Source organism: Podarcis erhardii, assembly GCF_964252035.2.
Source record: "Podarcis erhardii genome assembly, chromosome: 17".
NCBI lineage: Eukaryota > Metazoa > Chordata > Lepidosauria > Squamata > Lacertidae > Podarcis > Podarcis erhardii.
Window position 1 is genome coordinate 12,344,965 of NC_138515.1, and position 17,727 is coordinate 12,362,691.

Below are 17,727 nucleotides of genomic sequence, written 5' to 3' on the forward strand. Positions count from 1 at the left end.
AAATGTTTAGGATCAGGCTTTGGAAGGGTGGTATTTCAGTGGTAGAGTAAATGCTTTGCATGCAGGTGGTCTGTTTCAATCTCCAGCATCTCCCGGTAGGGCTGGGAGATGCTCCTGCCTGAACCTGTGGAAAGCGCATCAGTGTTGACATTTATATATATATATATATATATATATATATATATATATATATATATAATAAAATCAAAGCTCAGCCAAGAACAAGCCTCCCAGGACAGAAGCTTCACTCTGGTATCTTAAAAGAGAGAGGCTGCCATAAAATAAGAGAGAAGTCATTTCATATGGTGCTAACCCTCCTTTTGTAAATCTACTGCAAGTGGGATGCAGTACTGCTTGTTGGGCAGAAGGAATCCCTGGTTCCCCCCAATTTGGCAGATATTTCATTGGCATCGGGATTGTTCACGTGTAACGAACCAGCCTTCGGTTTTAAAGTGGGCCAAAATTCTTTTTGGTGCCCTTTAAATTCAGGCAGATAACGATGGCTGACATGAGGGCAGGTGCTAAAGAGTTTCGTTTGCTGCATTATCATTCACCATGGCTACTATTTGTTTCTCATCTGCACAACAGTAGTTTGGGTTTTCTAATTAGGGTTTCAGTTTCGGATCCCTTAGGGGGCTGGAGAAGGAAACTTAAGTAATTTGCCTAATGTTAAATCCACCCTCTTGCCTGGAAACCAAAGCCTAAGGTGACATTTAAATTGGCTATTAAAACACATCTCTTCTCTCAAAGAATATGAAGAACTGTAGTTTTCTCCGCACGGAGCTCTAATTCCCAGCACCCTTAACAAGGTACAGCTCCCAGATATATTTTTTTTGGGGGGGCAGGGGATTTTAAATGTACACAGCCCAAGGGTTTTGATACTTCTCTTCAGATCTCAGACAGAAATGAAGCCTGAGCTGTTTCTAAATCCCAAGGCGTCCGTATGGTTTATAAAGAACGAGATGAGACAAGAGTAAATAAATAAGATGCATTATTTGTACAAAAAAAATTATATAATCAAGTTTTTTGATTTTGTTTTTTTTAAAGGGGAGGGAAGCCGCCTCCTGTAATATTTTCCAACCCTAATAAATGTACACTGATGCTCTCAGGTTGCAATTCATCAGACAAATTACATTTGAAATTACATTCATAGGCTGCAAGCCTCTGCACAGTTAACAAACCCGCAAGCCCCGGTGGGACTTAGCACAAGCGCTCTGCGCAGAGGACCCTGGCCATGGTGTGCAAAGGGGGGCAGAGCGGCCGAGTCAGCCTCTGAGTGCAATTCAGCACCACGAAATACAGCGGTACGATCCTGGATTTCTGTAGGCCTTGCCTTGGAGAGTCCTTGCAGGCGCAGGCCCCTCTGGGATGCCCACCCACAGCGTCACATGAATGAAAGCGGGCAACAAAGGGATGTGTGCGTGGAGCTTCACTCTGCGCTAAATTTTTTTGTGGGGGAGGTCTGCTTGGGTGAGAGCCCCAGGCATGCTGGGCTTTAAGCTCCGAGATCCCTTGGAGCAGAGTTATTGCATAATGACTATAAAAGAGGTAGCTGCTGCATGGTTGCCATGTGTCCTCTTTTTCCAGGACACGTCTTCTTTTTCAGGGGTAAATTTTTGAGACAAATTGCATTTAATTGCTTTGAATGGCTGGCACAGTGTCCTCCTTTTTTTTTGCTCTTCAAAATATGGCAACCCTACCAAAGGCTGATATTACCGCTGCATTTCTCGCCAGTTATTGCTGTCGGAAAACAGCTGCCACATCATTATTAAGTAAGCTGCTGGTCGTTCTCTTGGTAACTCCTTGGTTTTTTTTAATTAATTAATTAAATTTAAATTAATTTAAAAAAAAACCCACCCCACCCTTGCCTCCCAGTTGTTGTAATTTACTCTGTATGCGCTGAAACTCAGTCAAGAAGTGCTGATTTAGAATTTGGGGAGGGGAGGGGATATACATTATCACTGGTACAACAAAAACACATTGCAGAGGGATAACAGAATAGCTGCTCCCCCTAAATAGTTTCATCTGAACAACATAATGTACAATTATTCATATTGCACTTTTTATACAAGAAATTCTAATAAATATACAAAAAAAAGATACATTTACATACATAGAAAGACATTCTTCTTTTTTAAATAAACGTCGCTTTGATTCATAGCAACACAATAGCTCAGAGACCCATCTGAGAGAGAGAGAGAGAGAGAGAGAGAGCGCGCACGTATTCCCTGCCAGATACATTTTGGAATGACCCAAAACCGGAGGCAATTTAATCTGTCGGACCTGATGCTGGCCTCACCAGAGAACTTCCAGACTTGCTTTAGAATTGGCAGGTAATAAAAGCTGCAACCTGTCAATGCTACCTTCAGCACTTGAGCTGCGTTTTATGACTTCACCACAAGCCCTGGGCCCCCACAGAGACACCTGAGGCACAGCTAAGCCCTTTTATAGAGCCTGGTGCTCAACCAAAGGACGAGAGCTGCACAAAGCTAAAGGTTTGCAAGCCAGGCCCCCCGCTGCCTTGCCCCACTAACGTGGGGGCTTCTTTCTAAACAGCCTTTTATTTTCCTTGGCTTGAAGAGGTGCAGCGCTTTGTGGCACTAGAGCCCGGATATATAAATCCGCTAGACACCTATAGGGATGTCGGGGAATTCTGACAAAAACGGAAAAGGAAGCGGAATCTGCTGCAGCTTGCGTGTTTGTCTGCAGTCAGGAGCAGAAATGAATTGAGCAAGTAAGATCAGTGTTCATTCACATTGCTGCTGTTTCTGAGTCTGCAAACAAGCAGGCAAGTTCACGGCATTTTAAACATGGTTTTGGCGTTCCCTTGACATTGAAACGAGTGTTAACTAGTGGACATAATGTAGCATTTGGCAGAAACTGAACTGCAGTGGAATGGAAACGGCGCTGATTGTGATGGATACAGGTCAGAATGCAAAAGGTGGCCTTCACCCATCCCCTAGAGAGCTCAAAGCACACATAGGATCAATGCTATTTATTGCAGAAACTTGTTCTTTCTGCTTCACTTTGGGGCCGGGGGCTGCAGGCTGCATAGGTTGCTGTGCAGGCCTACTGGTTGCAGTCCCACAACCTTGCCCGCTGGCCCACCTGCTGTTTGCAGCCTGGAAGTCATGCTCACACAACCCACATGAGCTGTGTTGTGGGCCAACACCTATTTGACAACCTGCAGAGCCAGTGTGGTGTAGTGGTTAAGAGCAGTGGACTCGTAATCTGGTGAACCGGGTTCGATTCCCTGCTCCTCCACATGCAGCTGCTGGGTGACCTTGGGCCAGTCACACTTCTCTGAAGTCTCTCAGCCCCACTCACCTCACAGAGTGTTTGTTGTGGGGGAGGAAGGGAAAGGAGGTTGTTAGCCGCTTTGAGACTCCTTAGGGTAGTGATAAAGTGGGATATCAAATCCAAACTCTTCTTCTCTTCTTCAAATCTGACAAACCCTAACTGAGCCATTCATGGGGGGAAACATGCACCTACTGCGAGAGCCTGTTGGATGCACACTTCCAAATCTCAAAATGTGCATGAGATGCGCATGGACTTTGGTCAAAGTAGTCCAGCTGAAGCCTGCTTCATACCTGACCCCGAAAATGTTTATTGGCCATATGTTTCACTAAAGTGGGTGTGTGGCTCAGGGACCACCTAGACTGATAGTCCTATACTTATTCAACATTTATCTTGTCCTTCCTCCAAAGGGAGTCCTTTTTGTCTGAGATCTGCTTCAAATGAGAGGGCAGGACAGCCACGTCCCCCCAGTTACGGGAACGCTTACCTTTGTCAGAAGCAGCACATTCAGCATCATGCTTAAAGTAGGCCATTCGCATCAATTCATGCTGTGGCCCCATGCCGTGGATCGATGGTCCAGGTGTACTAACATGCCCATGCTGCATGGTCAGGTGCTACTGTTTTAAACATGATGCTGAACTCGTGGGAATTCCGACAGGGTGTGTTTAACCTTAATATCCTCATAGTGAGAAATACCTGATTGTGTGCCAATTCTGGGCCAGCAGGTGGGTGGAGATGGCTGCGTTGTACGAATCTCAAGTCACATTCAACAGTTACACACTTTTGCATTTTTAGCCTGTATACTTTTATTCTGTACTGTTAGCTATAGATGGCTCATGGTATTTCTTTTTCTGGACTAGGTCCCACACTTACCTCTGTTATAATCAAATATCCTTCTTCAAACTTTTTTAACACTCAGTATGCACTATTGCATCTATGCACCTGCCCAATCTAGATCCTATTTTAATCATTAACTCTCAATTATGTTCCAATTTAATTTTTATTAGCACCAGCTAAACCAGATAATTGCTTCAGGAATTTTGAACCTGGGCTCTTATTCCAGTTTCATCCAGTCTAAAATTGATCAAGTGTCCTATTAGTATGTGAATATCATTGCACATATTCAGTATTTATTGAGAATATTTTGTGTGTGTGTTTTAAAAAACAAGAGTCTATACAGTCGTACCTTGGTTTTTGAACAGCTTCATTCACGAACAACTTGGAACTCGAATGTCACAAACCTGGAAGTGGGTGTTCTGGTTTGCGAACTTTGCCTCGGAAGCTGAATGTCCGGCGTGGCTTCCGATTGGCTGCAGGACAGTCCTGCAGGCAATCGGAAGCCACGCCTTGGTTTCTGAACATTTTGGGAGTTGGACAGACTTCCGGAATGCATTCTGTTTGAAAACCAAGGTACCAGGGACAATGAACAGAAATCAACTGAAATGTGACAAGAGGGCAAGCCTTTGGTGCATCATTTCTTTCAAGACTCTTTTTTGTGACTGGGATTAAGATATACCCTTTGCATTGCTCCCCCTGTTTTTAATGCCATGTTGAAATGGAGCTTGTGCCAATGCAGTATTTTGAGACTTGGACTGTGCCTCCTGAGCATAACCCAAAAAGCAGGGAGGCCCAGGTGGTAAGGCAATAGAGAAACAGCTATACAAAACCCATGGCGGATGAATATACGGAACTGCTGACCACATGAACACACAACCATTTGGGAAGCTGTTGGGCTGCAGCATCCCTGCCCCAATGGTGAGTAGCAGAATTTTCCCTCTCCCTTGCTTCCCCGTATTTCAGACTGCAATGGTACAGGGTAAATTCCTCTTCGCCCAGCGGTGGGTGGCTGTTCCTTCCCATGTCCATGTGGTGAAATGCACTACATGGGAAGCTACTCCTTTTAGCAGATGGTCATATCTATTCACCTTACGTGAGCAAGTCTTCCAGGGTCAACTGAAGGCTAATCCATTCTTCAACATGACACCCCCTTTCCTTCCACCCTTCGTTTGTGCAGGGGTGAATGTCGCGTTCCACTCTTGACTCAAAGTACTGGCAATTTCGCTAGGCGTTTGCTGAGCCCAGTTACTCAGGGTTGGTTTCCGCAGCTTCCTTCTGTCCACAAAGGGCAGCCTCGAAGTCTTCCAGGGCGTTCCATCATTCCAGACTCTCCTCTCTCCGGTGCTCTCTTTCCTTTTGGTCTGCACCCTCATAACGAATTCTGTGACTTGCTGCATTTGTCTCCTTATAGAAGGGAAACCTTGTCGAGGTCTTTACAAAGACTTCAGTTTAAGAAAGGGATTTTGAAAAAAGCGGAAACAAAAAAAGGGGGGGAGAGGAAAAAATAAATAAATAAAATGGAAGATAAGGCCATTCCATTTCCAATTTTTCCTTTTTATGAAGAAGCCCTTCTCAGTAACAAAGCAGAGGGTGGGGGCTGGTGGTGCCAAATTCATCAGATGGTTCTCTGCCTGCCACCTTTATGCTTTTCCACACGTCCCACAGCACCTTGATTTGAATTGTGCGAGCTGGCAGAGCTTCAGCTGCTTCACCTTCTCACAGTACCTGGTGGTATCTCTGCACTCGACTAGGAAAAAGAAAAAAGAGAGAATCATTGCATTATTGCATAAAAGAGAGAGAGAGAGAAGAATTCATTACCTTGCATCTCATATGTTGACTGGTTTTACAGCTTCTCTCTGCAAAGTTCCTATCTTCCTATCATTTCATTACCGTTGCAACCTTTAGGGCCATTTCTTTCACAGAACTTAAGACAGAACTATTGGCCGTTTACTTCCCCCCACCCAAAAAAGCCCCATAACTTTTTTGTCTGCAATTTGGCAGGCTTAATCCAATCTGCAGGCGCTCTTGGGCTTGAACATTTCATTCGCTTTGGCCAAAGGCGGAGAAAGTTAGAGCTGTTTTTAGATACTCCATTATAGTGAATGGGGAACACACAGCTTTTTTAATATATATACAGAACAGGTTAAAACCTGAAATGCAGGTCAAACTGAAACACAGATTGAATGGGGGAGAGCGTGGCATGATGCAGAAACAGATGATAATTTTTTTTTAATGCACAGCTTGCAAGGTGAATCTTGGGGCCTCTCTAGAACTCAAAAACAAAGGAGCTGTGAGAAAAAAGATTATGCAAATATATATTCATATATATGAATCAGTACATATTTCAATCTACATATGGGATTATCCTGTGACAATGTCTATAAAGAATAACCACAGAGCTTTATTTATATAGTACAGTGGTACCTCGAGTTACATACGCTCCGCTAACCCAGAAATAGTACCTCGGGTTAAGAACTTTGCTTCAGGATGAGAACAGAAATCATGCTCTGGTGGTGTGGCAGCAGCAGGAGGCCCCATTAGTTAAAGTGGTGCTTCAGGTTAAGAACGGACCTCCAGAACGAATTAAGTACTTAACCCGAGGTACCACTGTAATGTAATTGTGCTTTACATGCAACTGTTCTGTAAGCTAGTCTTTCATGATGTTCTGCCGGGTAGTGATGAGAACTTTATCATATATAATCTGATTAGAAATCTGGGGAATCAGCAGTGTAGTGAAATTCATGCACAACCAGCTATGACCACCTGGCAGAGGATGACATGTGAACCAGTCCCCAGAATCTGCATTTTCAGACAGCGGCTTTCCCCAGCGAGTGCAGTGCTAAGTTGGAAAGACGTACTATTTTCACAGGGAGTGATGTTGCAGCGCTGCCAGTTAGCCGGCCTCGGTCTCCAGGCGCAATAGTGCTCTTGCACAGGTTTGTTGGTGCGGACACGCACACATTCCACTCGTCTCGACTGGAAGCCGTAGTTCCCGCAGGTAGCCGTGCACAGAGTCCACAGACTGACCCTCCAGTGCACTCCGCAAGCATCTGTCCAGCAGTTCTGCGTGCTCAGAGGCCTTTTGGCAAACAGAAGAGATACAATGCTACTGCAGAAATATTCTTAAAAACAACACCTGTACAAGCCTTTCAGGAAAGGCTGACCCTTGTCTGGCCAAGTAGGAGTCAAACCAGAGACAGTCCCCTGTCTTGACAAATCAACCAGAAGGATGTACACTCTGCATATAAAGGGACCCCTGACCATTAGGTCCAGTCGTGGCCGACTCTGGGGTTGCGGCGCTCATCTCGCTTTATTGGCCGAGGGAGCTGGCGTACAGCTTCCGGGTCATGTGGCCAGCTTCTGACGAACCAGAGCAGCGCACGGAAACGCCGTTTACCTTCCCGCTGGAGCGGTACCTATTTATCTACTTGCACTTTGACATGCTTTCAAACTGCTAGGTTGGCAGGAGCAGGGACCGAGCAATGGGAGCTCAATAGAATCATAGAATCATAGAATCATAGAGTTGGAAGAGACCACAAGGGCCATCGAGTCCAACCCCCTGCCAAGCAGGAAACAGGAAATAGGTTGGGTCCTCTTAGTTTTGCATACTCGCCAAGCATTAACAGTCCAGATCTCAAACTCAGCAGAGTGCTAACCCATTTCTTGCAACAAACCATTAACCGAAAGCCAACCGTGCAAATGGTGCCCTGAAAAAATTGCTAAGCCGAAACGAAGTTGTAAGAGGAGTCACAAATGACTGCAGGAGCAAAAAACCTTCAAAAGCGGCCAGCCTTTTTCTTGTTCAGGCTTACTCCTGCCTTCGTACAAGTAAGCCAAATTCAATGATGCCACAGTGGCAAGCAAAACAGCCCAGTTCTCTTTCCATCATTTTGCACAGTTTATTCCGACATCTGTATGACTTTGCATATTTGCTTCTGGTTTTGCAAGTCATAAGGAAAAGGCGAGGATGTGTGAAAGGCACAGATGCCTTGCCTTCTGCCACTGGAATCCTGCCAATGCCCTCTGGCTTCCAGGGTTCCAGCAGAGATTGTCCAAATGCATTCAAGCATTTCTTTCTAACAATAAGGGCTGGGCACTTGCCCTTTATAAAATGAAAAGTCGAGCTTTTCCGGAAGCTGAATTGTGTGTGCAGTATCAATACTTGGGCATTTTCTACATCCACGTGAAATCATAACATGTAAACATAGTCTGCCAGTAAGAAAAGAGAGGAAGAGGATTGGCCAATGTTTTCATTTTCTCCTTTAATGAGCCAATCCATCTATCCCTAAAGCAACAACTACCCTATCCTAGATTTATTTACTTTGCAAATTGTAACATTGCCTCCAGGCATTCTCAGTATTGGTAGACTTTATTTTGAGACAGGTGAAATTGTTAGATGAAGCATTGAAATGGGTGGGGTTTAAGGGACCAGGGTGCTTGTGGGCTTCTCACATGCATCTGGTTGACCACTTTGAGAACACGATGCTGGGCCAGGTTGTCCTTTGGCTTATCTAGCAGGGCTCTTGCTATGTTAACTAATGCCCATCCTACAGGATGGGCTTTCTCCCTTTCCAGCTCCTGTCTTTCCTTGCTTGGGGGGACAAATGTTTCCCGAACAGGGACCTGATGACTTTTCCTTCTTGAGATGCTGGCAGGTTGGGAATTTCTCCTTTCCAGCACTCTCATGGTTATGGTGGTGGGATTCAGGAAAGGAAGGGTAGGACTGAACTTCCATCTTGGATTGGCATTTCCCTTCTCAAGCTTGCTGCTTAGGGAAGAGGATGAGCTACTCAGACTCTGATTTGCCTTGGTTTCTTTTTTTTTTAATGAGCTATAAACCAAATCAAGTAGAGTTATTTCACTCTCTTCATAAGTCCTCATTATCATGGGTAATGAAGTGACCATATTCAAGGTAACTAGATCTTGCAGGAAAGATGGGCCTTCCCTAAAAATTATAAATGATTCCATCCCAAAATCTGTTGCAATACCCCTTCCTATATGAGAGAATACATTTGCATTCCTCTGTGATAAGGGATGATGTTAGATATATAGTTGTAGTTCGCACTCCACAGGAAACAGGTGACTGGGAGTGACCGCAGAGACCACATAACATTGGTCCTGAAAGATCTACATTGGCTCCCAGTACGTTTCCGAGCACAATTCAAAGTGTTGGTGCTGACCTTTAAAGCCCTAAATGGTCTTGGTCCAGTATACCTGAAGGAGCCTCTCCACCCCCATAATTCAACCTGGACACTGAGGTTCAGATCCAAGGTGGTTCCCTCCCTGCGAGAAGTGAGGTTACAGGGAACCAGGCAGAGGGCCTTCTTGTTGGTGGCGCCCGCCCTGTGGAACACCCTCCCATCAGATGTCAAGGAGAGAAAAAACTACATGACTTTTAGAAGACATCTGAAGGCAGCCCTGTTTAGGGGAACTTTTAATGTTGTGTTTTATCGTGCTTTTAATATTCCGTTGGGAGCTGCCCAGAGTGGCTGGGGTATAAAATAATTCCACCCCCCAACAGGATTAAAACTTAAAGTTCCAAACATAAATAATGCTGTGTCACAATTGGCAAACATGGTGTCAGTTTCTGAAAATATCAGCAGGGCTTACCTCGGAAGGGAGCTGCATTGGTCGGAAGGCACAGATATCCCATCCCTGGTCCGGCAGAAAACCTGCCTGTGTTGTACAGCCAGTCGAGATCCAATGCATGGTCCATTACACTGTTAAGAAAGACAACTGGACACTTAGAACAGACATGCACTATTTATTATTATTATCATCAAAGAATGCAGCCTACCAATCATGTATCGAAACCTATCAAGGACTTGATCGATATTTATTTGTTGCTCGTTCTGGATTGTAAAAGAGGTGTGTGTGTTGGGGGGCTAATTCCCAAGCACCTGACACACCACAATATGTGGCTGTTATATTGAATTCAACTTGGTGGGTCATAAATTGAGCGGGCTGCAGCAGAATGAAGAAATAGCATGCATTTCTTTCAGTACTGCTAAAGGAACACTGCAAATGAGTCAGATGCTCCCTGTCTTTTGCTACAGATCTGTGGCCTGGGATATGTATGATTCAATAATTTATTGTTAAATTCCAGAAGCATAGCTAGGGTGGTCTGTTTCAGCAAAACCAACAAGAGTCTTGTTGCACCAGGAAATTAATGGTAGTATGGACTTTTGTGTGCCAGAGCCGCTGAAAACTGATGCTACAGTAAACACATTAGTCTTTCAAGCTGCCTTGGTTGGTGCTATAAATTCAAGAGTTTAGGACAAATGAAAACTCCCCTCTCATTTCCCCATTTTGTTGGCCTACAGCTTGAGATCCACACGGCAAATGTCACTCTATCCCATTTGCCGGACATTTTACCACTCATAATTTATAGGCAACCCCTTAAAAACAAGTAACCGAAAAGCACGAGACAATTAATGCAAGTCCTAGAAACGTAAGAAAAGTCGTGAATGAGAATTCATAAAGAGTTTCACGGAAGGGTTGTCCACAGATCTAAGGTAAACTCCCCTCAGTGTGGAAAAATGGGTAATGACTAGAGATCTGCCTAAATGAAAATAATTAAAAAGAACTCGGCAGTGGTTAGGCTCCTGCTCATTGCCAGATCTCATAGCCTCTTGTCCTTCTTGTAATTGATCATGAAGTTGTGATCCTAGAAGGCCGACAGGGTAACATGATGTCTTCTGTTGTTTGGTGCAGGGATGCAGAGTCCATCATCATGTCCTCGAGGTAAGGAAAAGGGAATAGGCACAGAAGCAGCCACTACCTAGGTGAATGCTCTCTGGGCTGAGGCAAGGGCAAACCAGATTGCTTGGTATTGGAGGTGAAAGCCGTTGTAGGCAAACATGAGGAACCTGTGCTGTGGTGGAAAGATAGGAATGCGTGTGGGATGTGATCCATGAGAAGCAGCCAAGCACAACATTCCTTGTAATGCTAGAGAAGACACGCAGGGAAATGTTTGGTCCAGCCAGTCAAAACTTCCTGTTCCTCCTGGCTGGAGCATCCTTCCTTTGCATGTGATAGAAGGCGGATGTGGCCTTACCTGTCCAGGTAATAAAAGGACAAGACATGCAGCACACTTTATCTTTTTGACTTCCTTCTTCGTTTGACCAGCTTTCAGCTAGGACTGCTCTACTAGCTCTCAGCTAGCAGAAGCACTGGGATCATTCCCCCATATGGGGTAGATCCACATGTACATATTTGTAACTAAGTCTGCCTTCAGGAATCTAACTGTGAACTGATGTGAGTAAACTTCTTTTATTGACTTTGAATAACACTGTGGTGTCTTTATTCTTTTAAGAGGGATTCAAGGGAACTTACCAGGTATGTACAATTCAATCTGAGACAGACTGAATTGTATAATAGTGAGAGGCTCACATGAGCCTGCAACCAGCTATCTGCTGTGCATGTAAAAAGGGGAATGTAAACTCTGCTAAGTAAAGGAACTTGCTATTGCAAGTTAGGAAGGATATTAATAAACAATATATCCTCTCCTGCCACCCTGGACAGTCCCACAATGCGCAGGTTGGCTTCTGTCAGATAGTCAGAAGACCTGAAGCCCCCCTTTTGGAGATATTCCTGAATAACGTCTCCATCTGAAAATGGTGGTATTTATGAGTTGGTTGCAAAACTTGAGGTCTAATACCGTTCTGAGTGATCTATCTTTCTTGGATGTGGTAAAGGTAGAATAGATCCCTGAGCCACATTCTCCTTGAAGAATGTGCTCCACCAACTGCTCTATCTAGTAGGTGTACCATTGCATTTCTGACCCCAGCTCTCTTGGAGGGGTCTGGCAAGACTGGAGATGGTAAGAATTTGGATGGAGGAGCTGAAGGTTCATTCCAGACAAACACCATTGTGGATATTGTCCAGCACCCTTCGGTCTGATGTGGTCAGCTGCCGGCTAGCTGCCCTCCCACTGGAATGGCAACATTACTGAGAGTGGTGGGGTTTGTTCTGTTGAGTGTTGCAGGATTAGGACTATTGATTTGATTTATGCTCCTGCTCATTGCCAGATATCACCTCCAACTTGATTCCTCACCAAATACTGTGGACATTGCCTGCTTAAATGACTATATTGTCTGGAAGTTGAATGATCGATCATGCTGTGAACACCCCAAAGCTCTGGAGTCAATCCAACCCTGAATAGAGCTACTACTTCTCAGAGGGGACTCAATCCACCCAAGGGAACTTTTGACTCCCCTCCCATTACTCTGAACAGCGTGCTCACAAACAGCATTTTAAATTCCTCAGCCCTAGACTTCAAATTCTTGGGAGAAAAGCAATGACAAACCTAGACAGCATCTTAAAAAGCAGAGACATCACCTTGCCAACAAAGGTCCGTATAGTTAAAGCTATGGTTTTCCCAGTAGTGATGTATGGAAGTGAGAGCTGGGCCATCAAGAAGGCTGATCGCCGAAGAATTCATGCTTTTGAATTGTGGTGCTGGAGGAGACTCTTGAGAGTCCCATGGACTGCAAGAAGATCAAACCTATCCATTCTGAAGGAAATCAGCCCTGAGTGCTCACTGGAAGGACAGATCCTGAAGCTGAGGCTCCAAGACTTTGGCCACCTCATGAGAAGACTCCCTGGAAAAGACCCTGATGTTGGGAAAGATGGAGGGCACAAGGAGAAGGGGATGACAGAGGACGAGATGGTTGGACACTGTTCTCGAAGCTACCAGCATGAGTTTGACTAAACTGTGGGAGGCAGTGGAAGACAGAAGTGCCTGGCGTGCTCTGGTCCATGGGGTCACAAAGAGTCGGACATGACTATACGACTGAACAACAACAACAGACTTCAAATCCGTAGTCTCAAATATCTCCACTGCAAACTAACATGAGTGAAACTGGAGTTACAGTGAACGTACTTAATTCTTATGAGAAATGATTGCATGGAATTCCTGCCTTTGAGGCTACCATGACACCTACATCAAAACTAAATGATAGGAGACGGGTGGGGGGGGTGGAGGTCTGTTTGCAGAGGGGACAACGTAATCTGCTTATTTTCCCTGCACTTTGGGAAAGGTAATCATTGAGCTTGGCCAATCGGAACCTGATGTCTCCTTGAGTGGACTGTGTGATACAATAGTGAAATGGCACTGATCCATGGCCAGTAATCTGTTCTTAATTGTAATCAGAATAATCAATTTGTAGGCCTGCCTGGGAATGGAGCCTTGTAAGTTTACACAATGCATGAGAAACTCCTCTCCTTGTTCTCTGGTTGGAGAAATATTATATCAGAAAGCCGAAAGGTCAGGTGAAACAGATGAATTCATACAACTTTTTATAATTGAGCTTGGATATGACATCATGGGATGCTATAAACTAACAGCCATCCCTCTGGGGGAACTAGACATAAACCTTACCTGACATTCCAGGGAAAGTACAAATTAGACCATTCGCTTACAGCTTTTCAAGGAAAGATCTGATCCTTTTTAAATAAATGGCAGCATGATAAGTCAATCAATGCTGGAGGGAACATTTTCTAAAATCTATCAAAGCAGAATTTGTGTGTGTGCGCGCATACACATGTTTTTAATGCAGTTATCAGCTAAATGAAAGCTAATAATAAGTCTCATTTGGCCATAGGATACCTTACAATCCTTCTTCACCCCACCAAACCGTATTCTTCAGGATGGGCTAACATTGCCCTCATTGTGGCAGCTCAACACTGCATACTGCGTAATGGACAGTAATGTAATGTGTAATGTCTTTTAACCAGGGAATTATAAGTCCATCTGGTTCATCAGGAATTGTAGAATAAACGTTGCTAGTTGACCCACAAGGCCTTTTTACCTGTCTGACATAAGACGTACTTTATTTGCTATTCTTTCAAATTGGCTTACCATGCTGTGATCATTCTCAGTAATGGGCCGGATATTGCAGATGATGCAGTCATACGGCTATTATAATTTTATCAGGATATTACTGGGTTCCTCTAAACTTAATTTCCCTGTGCAGCTAATATTTAACAACATCCATTAAAACATATGGCTTAACGCCGTCATTTTAGGGTCAACCGAGAGTGACAGCAACATGCGCTTACAGTTTCCTCTAATGCTATTATGATTAATATATACCAAACTTTTTAAACACACACACACACACACACACACACACACCCACCCCATGTTAAAATACTAATTTTTGCCTGCACTGAAGCAATCCTGAGAGGCAGGTCACCGTGGTTTTACAAGTGATGACTTGCACAGGGATGATGACTTGCACAGGGCCATCTAGTAGAGAGACAGTAACCCAATTTCTTAAATGCATTCTCAACCCGTTTTAACCTCCTCACAATCCCAAACAATGACTGGCAGCAGTGACTGCGTGTACTTACCTGCCCCCAGGCAGAAGTTGCCCACTCGACACACAGCTGTCTGTTGCAGCTCTGGGTGTCTACCGGGCGCTTGGAAAGTTGAGCACATGCGTCGTTTGACATGGGCATGGAGCTGCCTGCAGCTGTCAGCTTTTGACATGTCACCCGACGGGTCTGGATGCCTCCGCCACAGCTTTGTGTACAATGGGACCACGACGTCACCATCCATCTAGCACAATGAAAGGAAGAAGAATTACTGGTGGGCGAGCCACAGGGGTGTAGCAAAATGACCTGCCTTACCTTCCTTCTGAAACTGTACACTTTCAGTCAACTTGGCTTTTATTCTAACAAGGATTCTCACCTTCTACTTCCGTGAAAGGCCAGTGGGACTCGAGAAACTCAAAAAACCTCTCTCTCTCTCTAGCAGTGAACAAGGTGGTAGGTGCTGAGTGAAGCGCAACCAAAATGGGGCCAGCGAGAAACAACAGGGGAGACATAAGTAAAAAAAGAAAAAGCCGCAGCTTTTTCAAACACCTGTCGAAGAATGAGAATGCCCAGGAGGTGCTGAATGCTAGCTGTCAGTTGGGGGGGGGGGGGCGGAAACAGGCCTGGGAGGAATTTAATCTTTTACACCCACTCTTTATAGCTTGTTGTAAAAGGTAAAGGACCCCTGGACGTTTAAGTCCAGCCAAAGGCGACTGGGGTCATCTCGCTTTCAGGCCAAGGGAGCCGGCGTTTGTCTGCAGACAGCTTTCCGGGTCATGTGGCCAGCAAAACTAAACCACTTCTGGCGTAACAGGACACAGTGACGGAAACCAGAGCGTACAGAAATGCTGTTTACCTTCCCGCCGGAGTGGTACCTATTTATCTACTTGCACTGGCGTGCTTTAGAACTGCTAGGTTGGCAGGAGCTGGGACAGAGCAACAGGAACAGTGCAATGGGAACTCACTCCGTTGGGGGGGTTCGAACTGCTGACCCTCCGATCGGCAAGCCCAAGAGGCTCAGTGGTTTAGACCACAGCGCCATCCGCGTCCCTGGCTTAGCTTGCTGTATCCAGGAGGAGGCACGTGGCTGGCACCCTGAATAGGAACACGCCTATTAGGGGTGATGATGACGGCACACTGCAACCTTTTGTTGCAGGTAGGGGTGGGGAGAATTTTGGTTTGGTTCCCATTTCAATGTGAACCCGCCTAATCTGCCCTCCCTAAAACAATGTGAGAACCGAAACTCAGCCATCTCTCAAAACTCACACTTCTTTGAATTTTGTGATGCGGTTCTCCAATCGAAAAAAATGTAAATAAGTGCATATATTATGAGTAAAGTGGGCATAAAAATGCTTATTTCAGCAAAAAATAACGTACAAACACACATATTAGGGGAAATTGCATCCAAATACATAAAAAAGCACATAAAAAAATTATGTTAGGAGAAATGTGAATTTAAATGGTAGGAATGTTCACCAGGACTTGTCAAGTGACGCAGATCTCTGGCAAACTTATCTTAAGACTGTGAAAATGAGAAACTGAAATGACAGATTCATCCATCTCTATTTCATGCCTAGAAAATTTAATTTTTGATGCATTGCTAATTCTTAAGTTTCTATAACACTAGCAGGCCAAGAATATACATTATAATGATTTGCTGTGATTTGACAATATAATTTAGGCTGCAGTCCTAACTAGGAAGCAAGGACCATTGAATAAAATGCAAAAATAGAGAGGAATTTAGAAAACCGTTAGAAGGGGTTGAGGGAAGTCTTAGGCTGTGATAGCCAAAGATTTGTTATGCTGGAAAATTTGTGCAAAAAACTTTAAAAAATTATGTACAGTATAGAATCATAGAATCATAGAGTTGGAAGAGACCACAAGGGCCATCGAGTCCAACTCCCTGCCAAGCAGGAAACACCATCAGAGCACTCCTGACATATGGTTGTCAAGCCTCTGCTTAAAGACCTCCAAAGGAGGAGACTCCACCACACTCCTTGGCAGCAAATTCCACTGTCAAACAGCTCTTACTGTCAGGAAGATCTTCCTAATGTTTAGGTGGAATCTTCTTTCTTGTAGTTTGGAACCATTGCTCCGTGTCCGCTTCTCTGGAGCAGCAGAAAACAACCTTTCTCCCTCCTCTATACGTGACATCCTTTTATATATTTGAACATGGCTATCATATCACCCCTTAGCCTCCTCTTCTCCAGGCTAAACATGCCCAGCTCCCTTAGCCGTTCCTCATAAGGCATCGTTTCCAGGCCTTTGAGCATTTTGGTTGCCCTCCTCTGGACACGTTCCAGTTTGTCAGTGTCCTTCTTGAACTGTGGTGCCCAGAACTGGACACAGTACTCCAGGTGAGGTCTGACCAGAGCAGAATACAGTGGCACTATTACTTCCCTTGATCTAGATGCTATACTCCTATTGATGCAGCCAAGAATTGCATTGGCTTTTTTAGCTGTATAGGAAGCAAGGAACTTACTTCCAAGTGAACATGAATAGGACTTCTCTTTCTTGTCCTTTAAATTAAATAAAAATGCAAACTCTGCAGCTGTGAATTTGCTTTTATTCTTCTGCTAACCAGGACTACCCCCACCCCAAATACCCCCCCCCCCCGAAACCTATCAGGTCCTGCCAAAACAAAGAAAACACACTTCCCCTGTCTTTGTAACGCTGCTCTTTGGAAAGGTCAAATCCACAGGTTTTTCTGCCCCTTGTAAATTTCAGCCCTGCATTTCCAACCTCTTTCTCTTTCCAAACTTATGCACATTTCATCAGTTTCTTGGGAGTTGGGAAAAGCAGCATGGGCGCTGCTGCAGCTTAGCAGAGGGGCAAATGAATGTGCATAAATCATTCCTGCACAATGTGTTTCCCACCAGCAAGTCAGAATTTTGCTGATATTAATGAGCAAGTTTCATATTTCACACACTCTCCTGGTCCCAGTTGTCCCTTACGGTTCAGCTGGCCATCCTTTGCCTAAAGCAGAGGTGTGTGGAACATTATGGAAAAGTAATTAAAAGGGAGCTATTTCCAAGATGGCCACTCCAAGCTGATCATGAAGATCTTTGTTTTTGTCACTTCATTTCTATTGGCAGCTGTGCTGCTGCTGCTATTGTCAGAAAAGATTATGAGGTCATGAAACACCGGAAATGGTCCCTGATAGACCTTTGCTCCAGAACGTCTATGTGGGCCTGGTTTCTCATGACACAGCGAATGGCTTGCAGGGACCACACAAACTTGTAGGTTCTTGGAGAGCAGCTCACAACCACTTTG

At 44.6% G+C, this 17,727-nt stretch overlaps 1 protein-coding gene across 1 annotated transcript in view; it reads right to left on the minus strand.

Annotated features, from left to right (window-relative positions):
- Positions 1-973: 973 nt before the first annotated feature.
- The window catches only part of ADAMTSL1 (ADAMTS like 1), a 256,986-nt gene continuing 240,232 nt past the window's right edge, over positions 974-17,727 (minus strand). The window contains exons 26-29 of the mRNA XM_081844758.1: positions 14,491-14,698; positions 9,745-9,854; positions 6,993-7,213; positions 974-5,881 (exon numbers count right to left, since the gene is read on the minus strand). Of these exons, the coding sequence (XP_081700884.1) occupies positions 5,775-5,881; positions 6,993-7,213; positions 9,745-9,854; positions 14,491-14,698 (646 nt within the window). The 3' untranslated portion in view covers positions 974-5,774. The remainder of the gene's footprint in view (positions 5,882-6,992; positions 7,214-9,744; positions 9,855-14,490; positions 14,699-17,727) is intronic.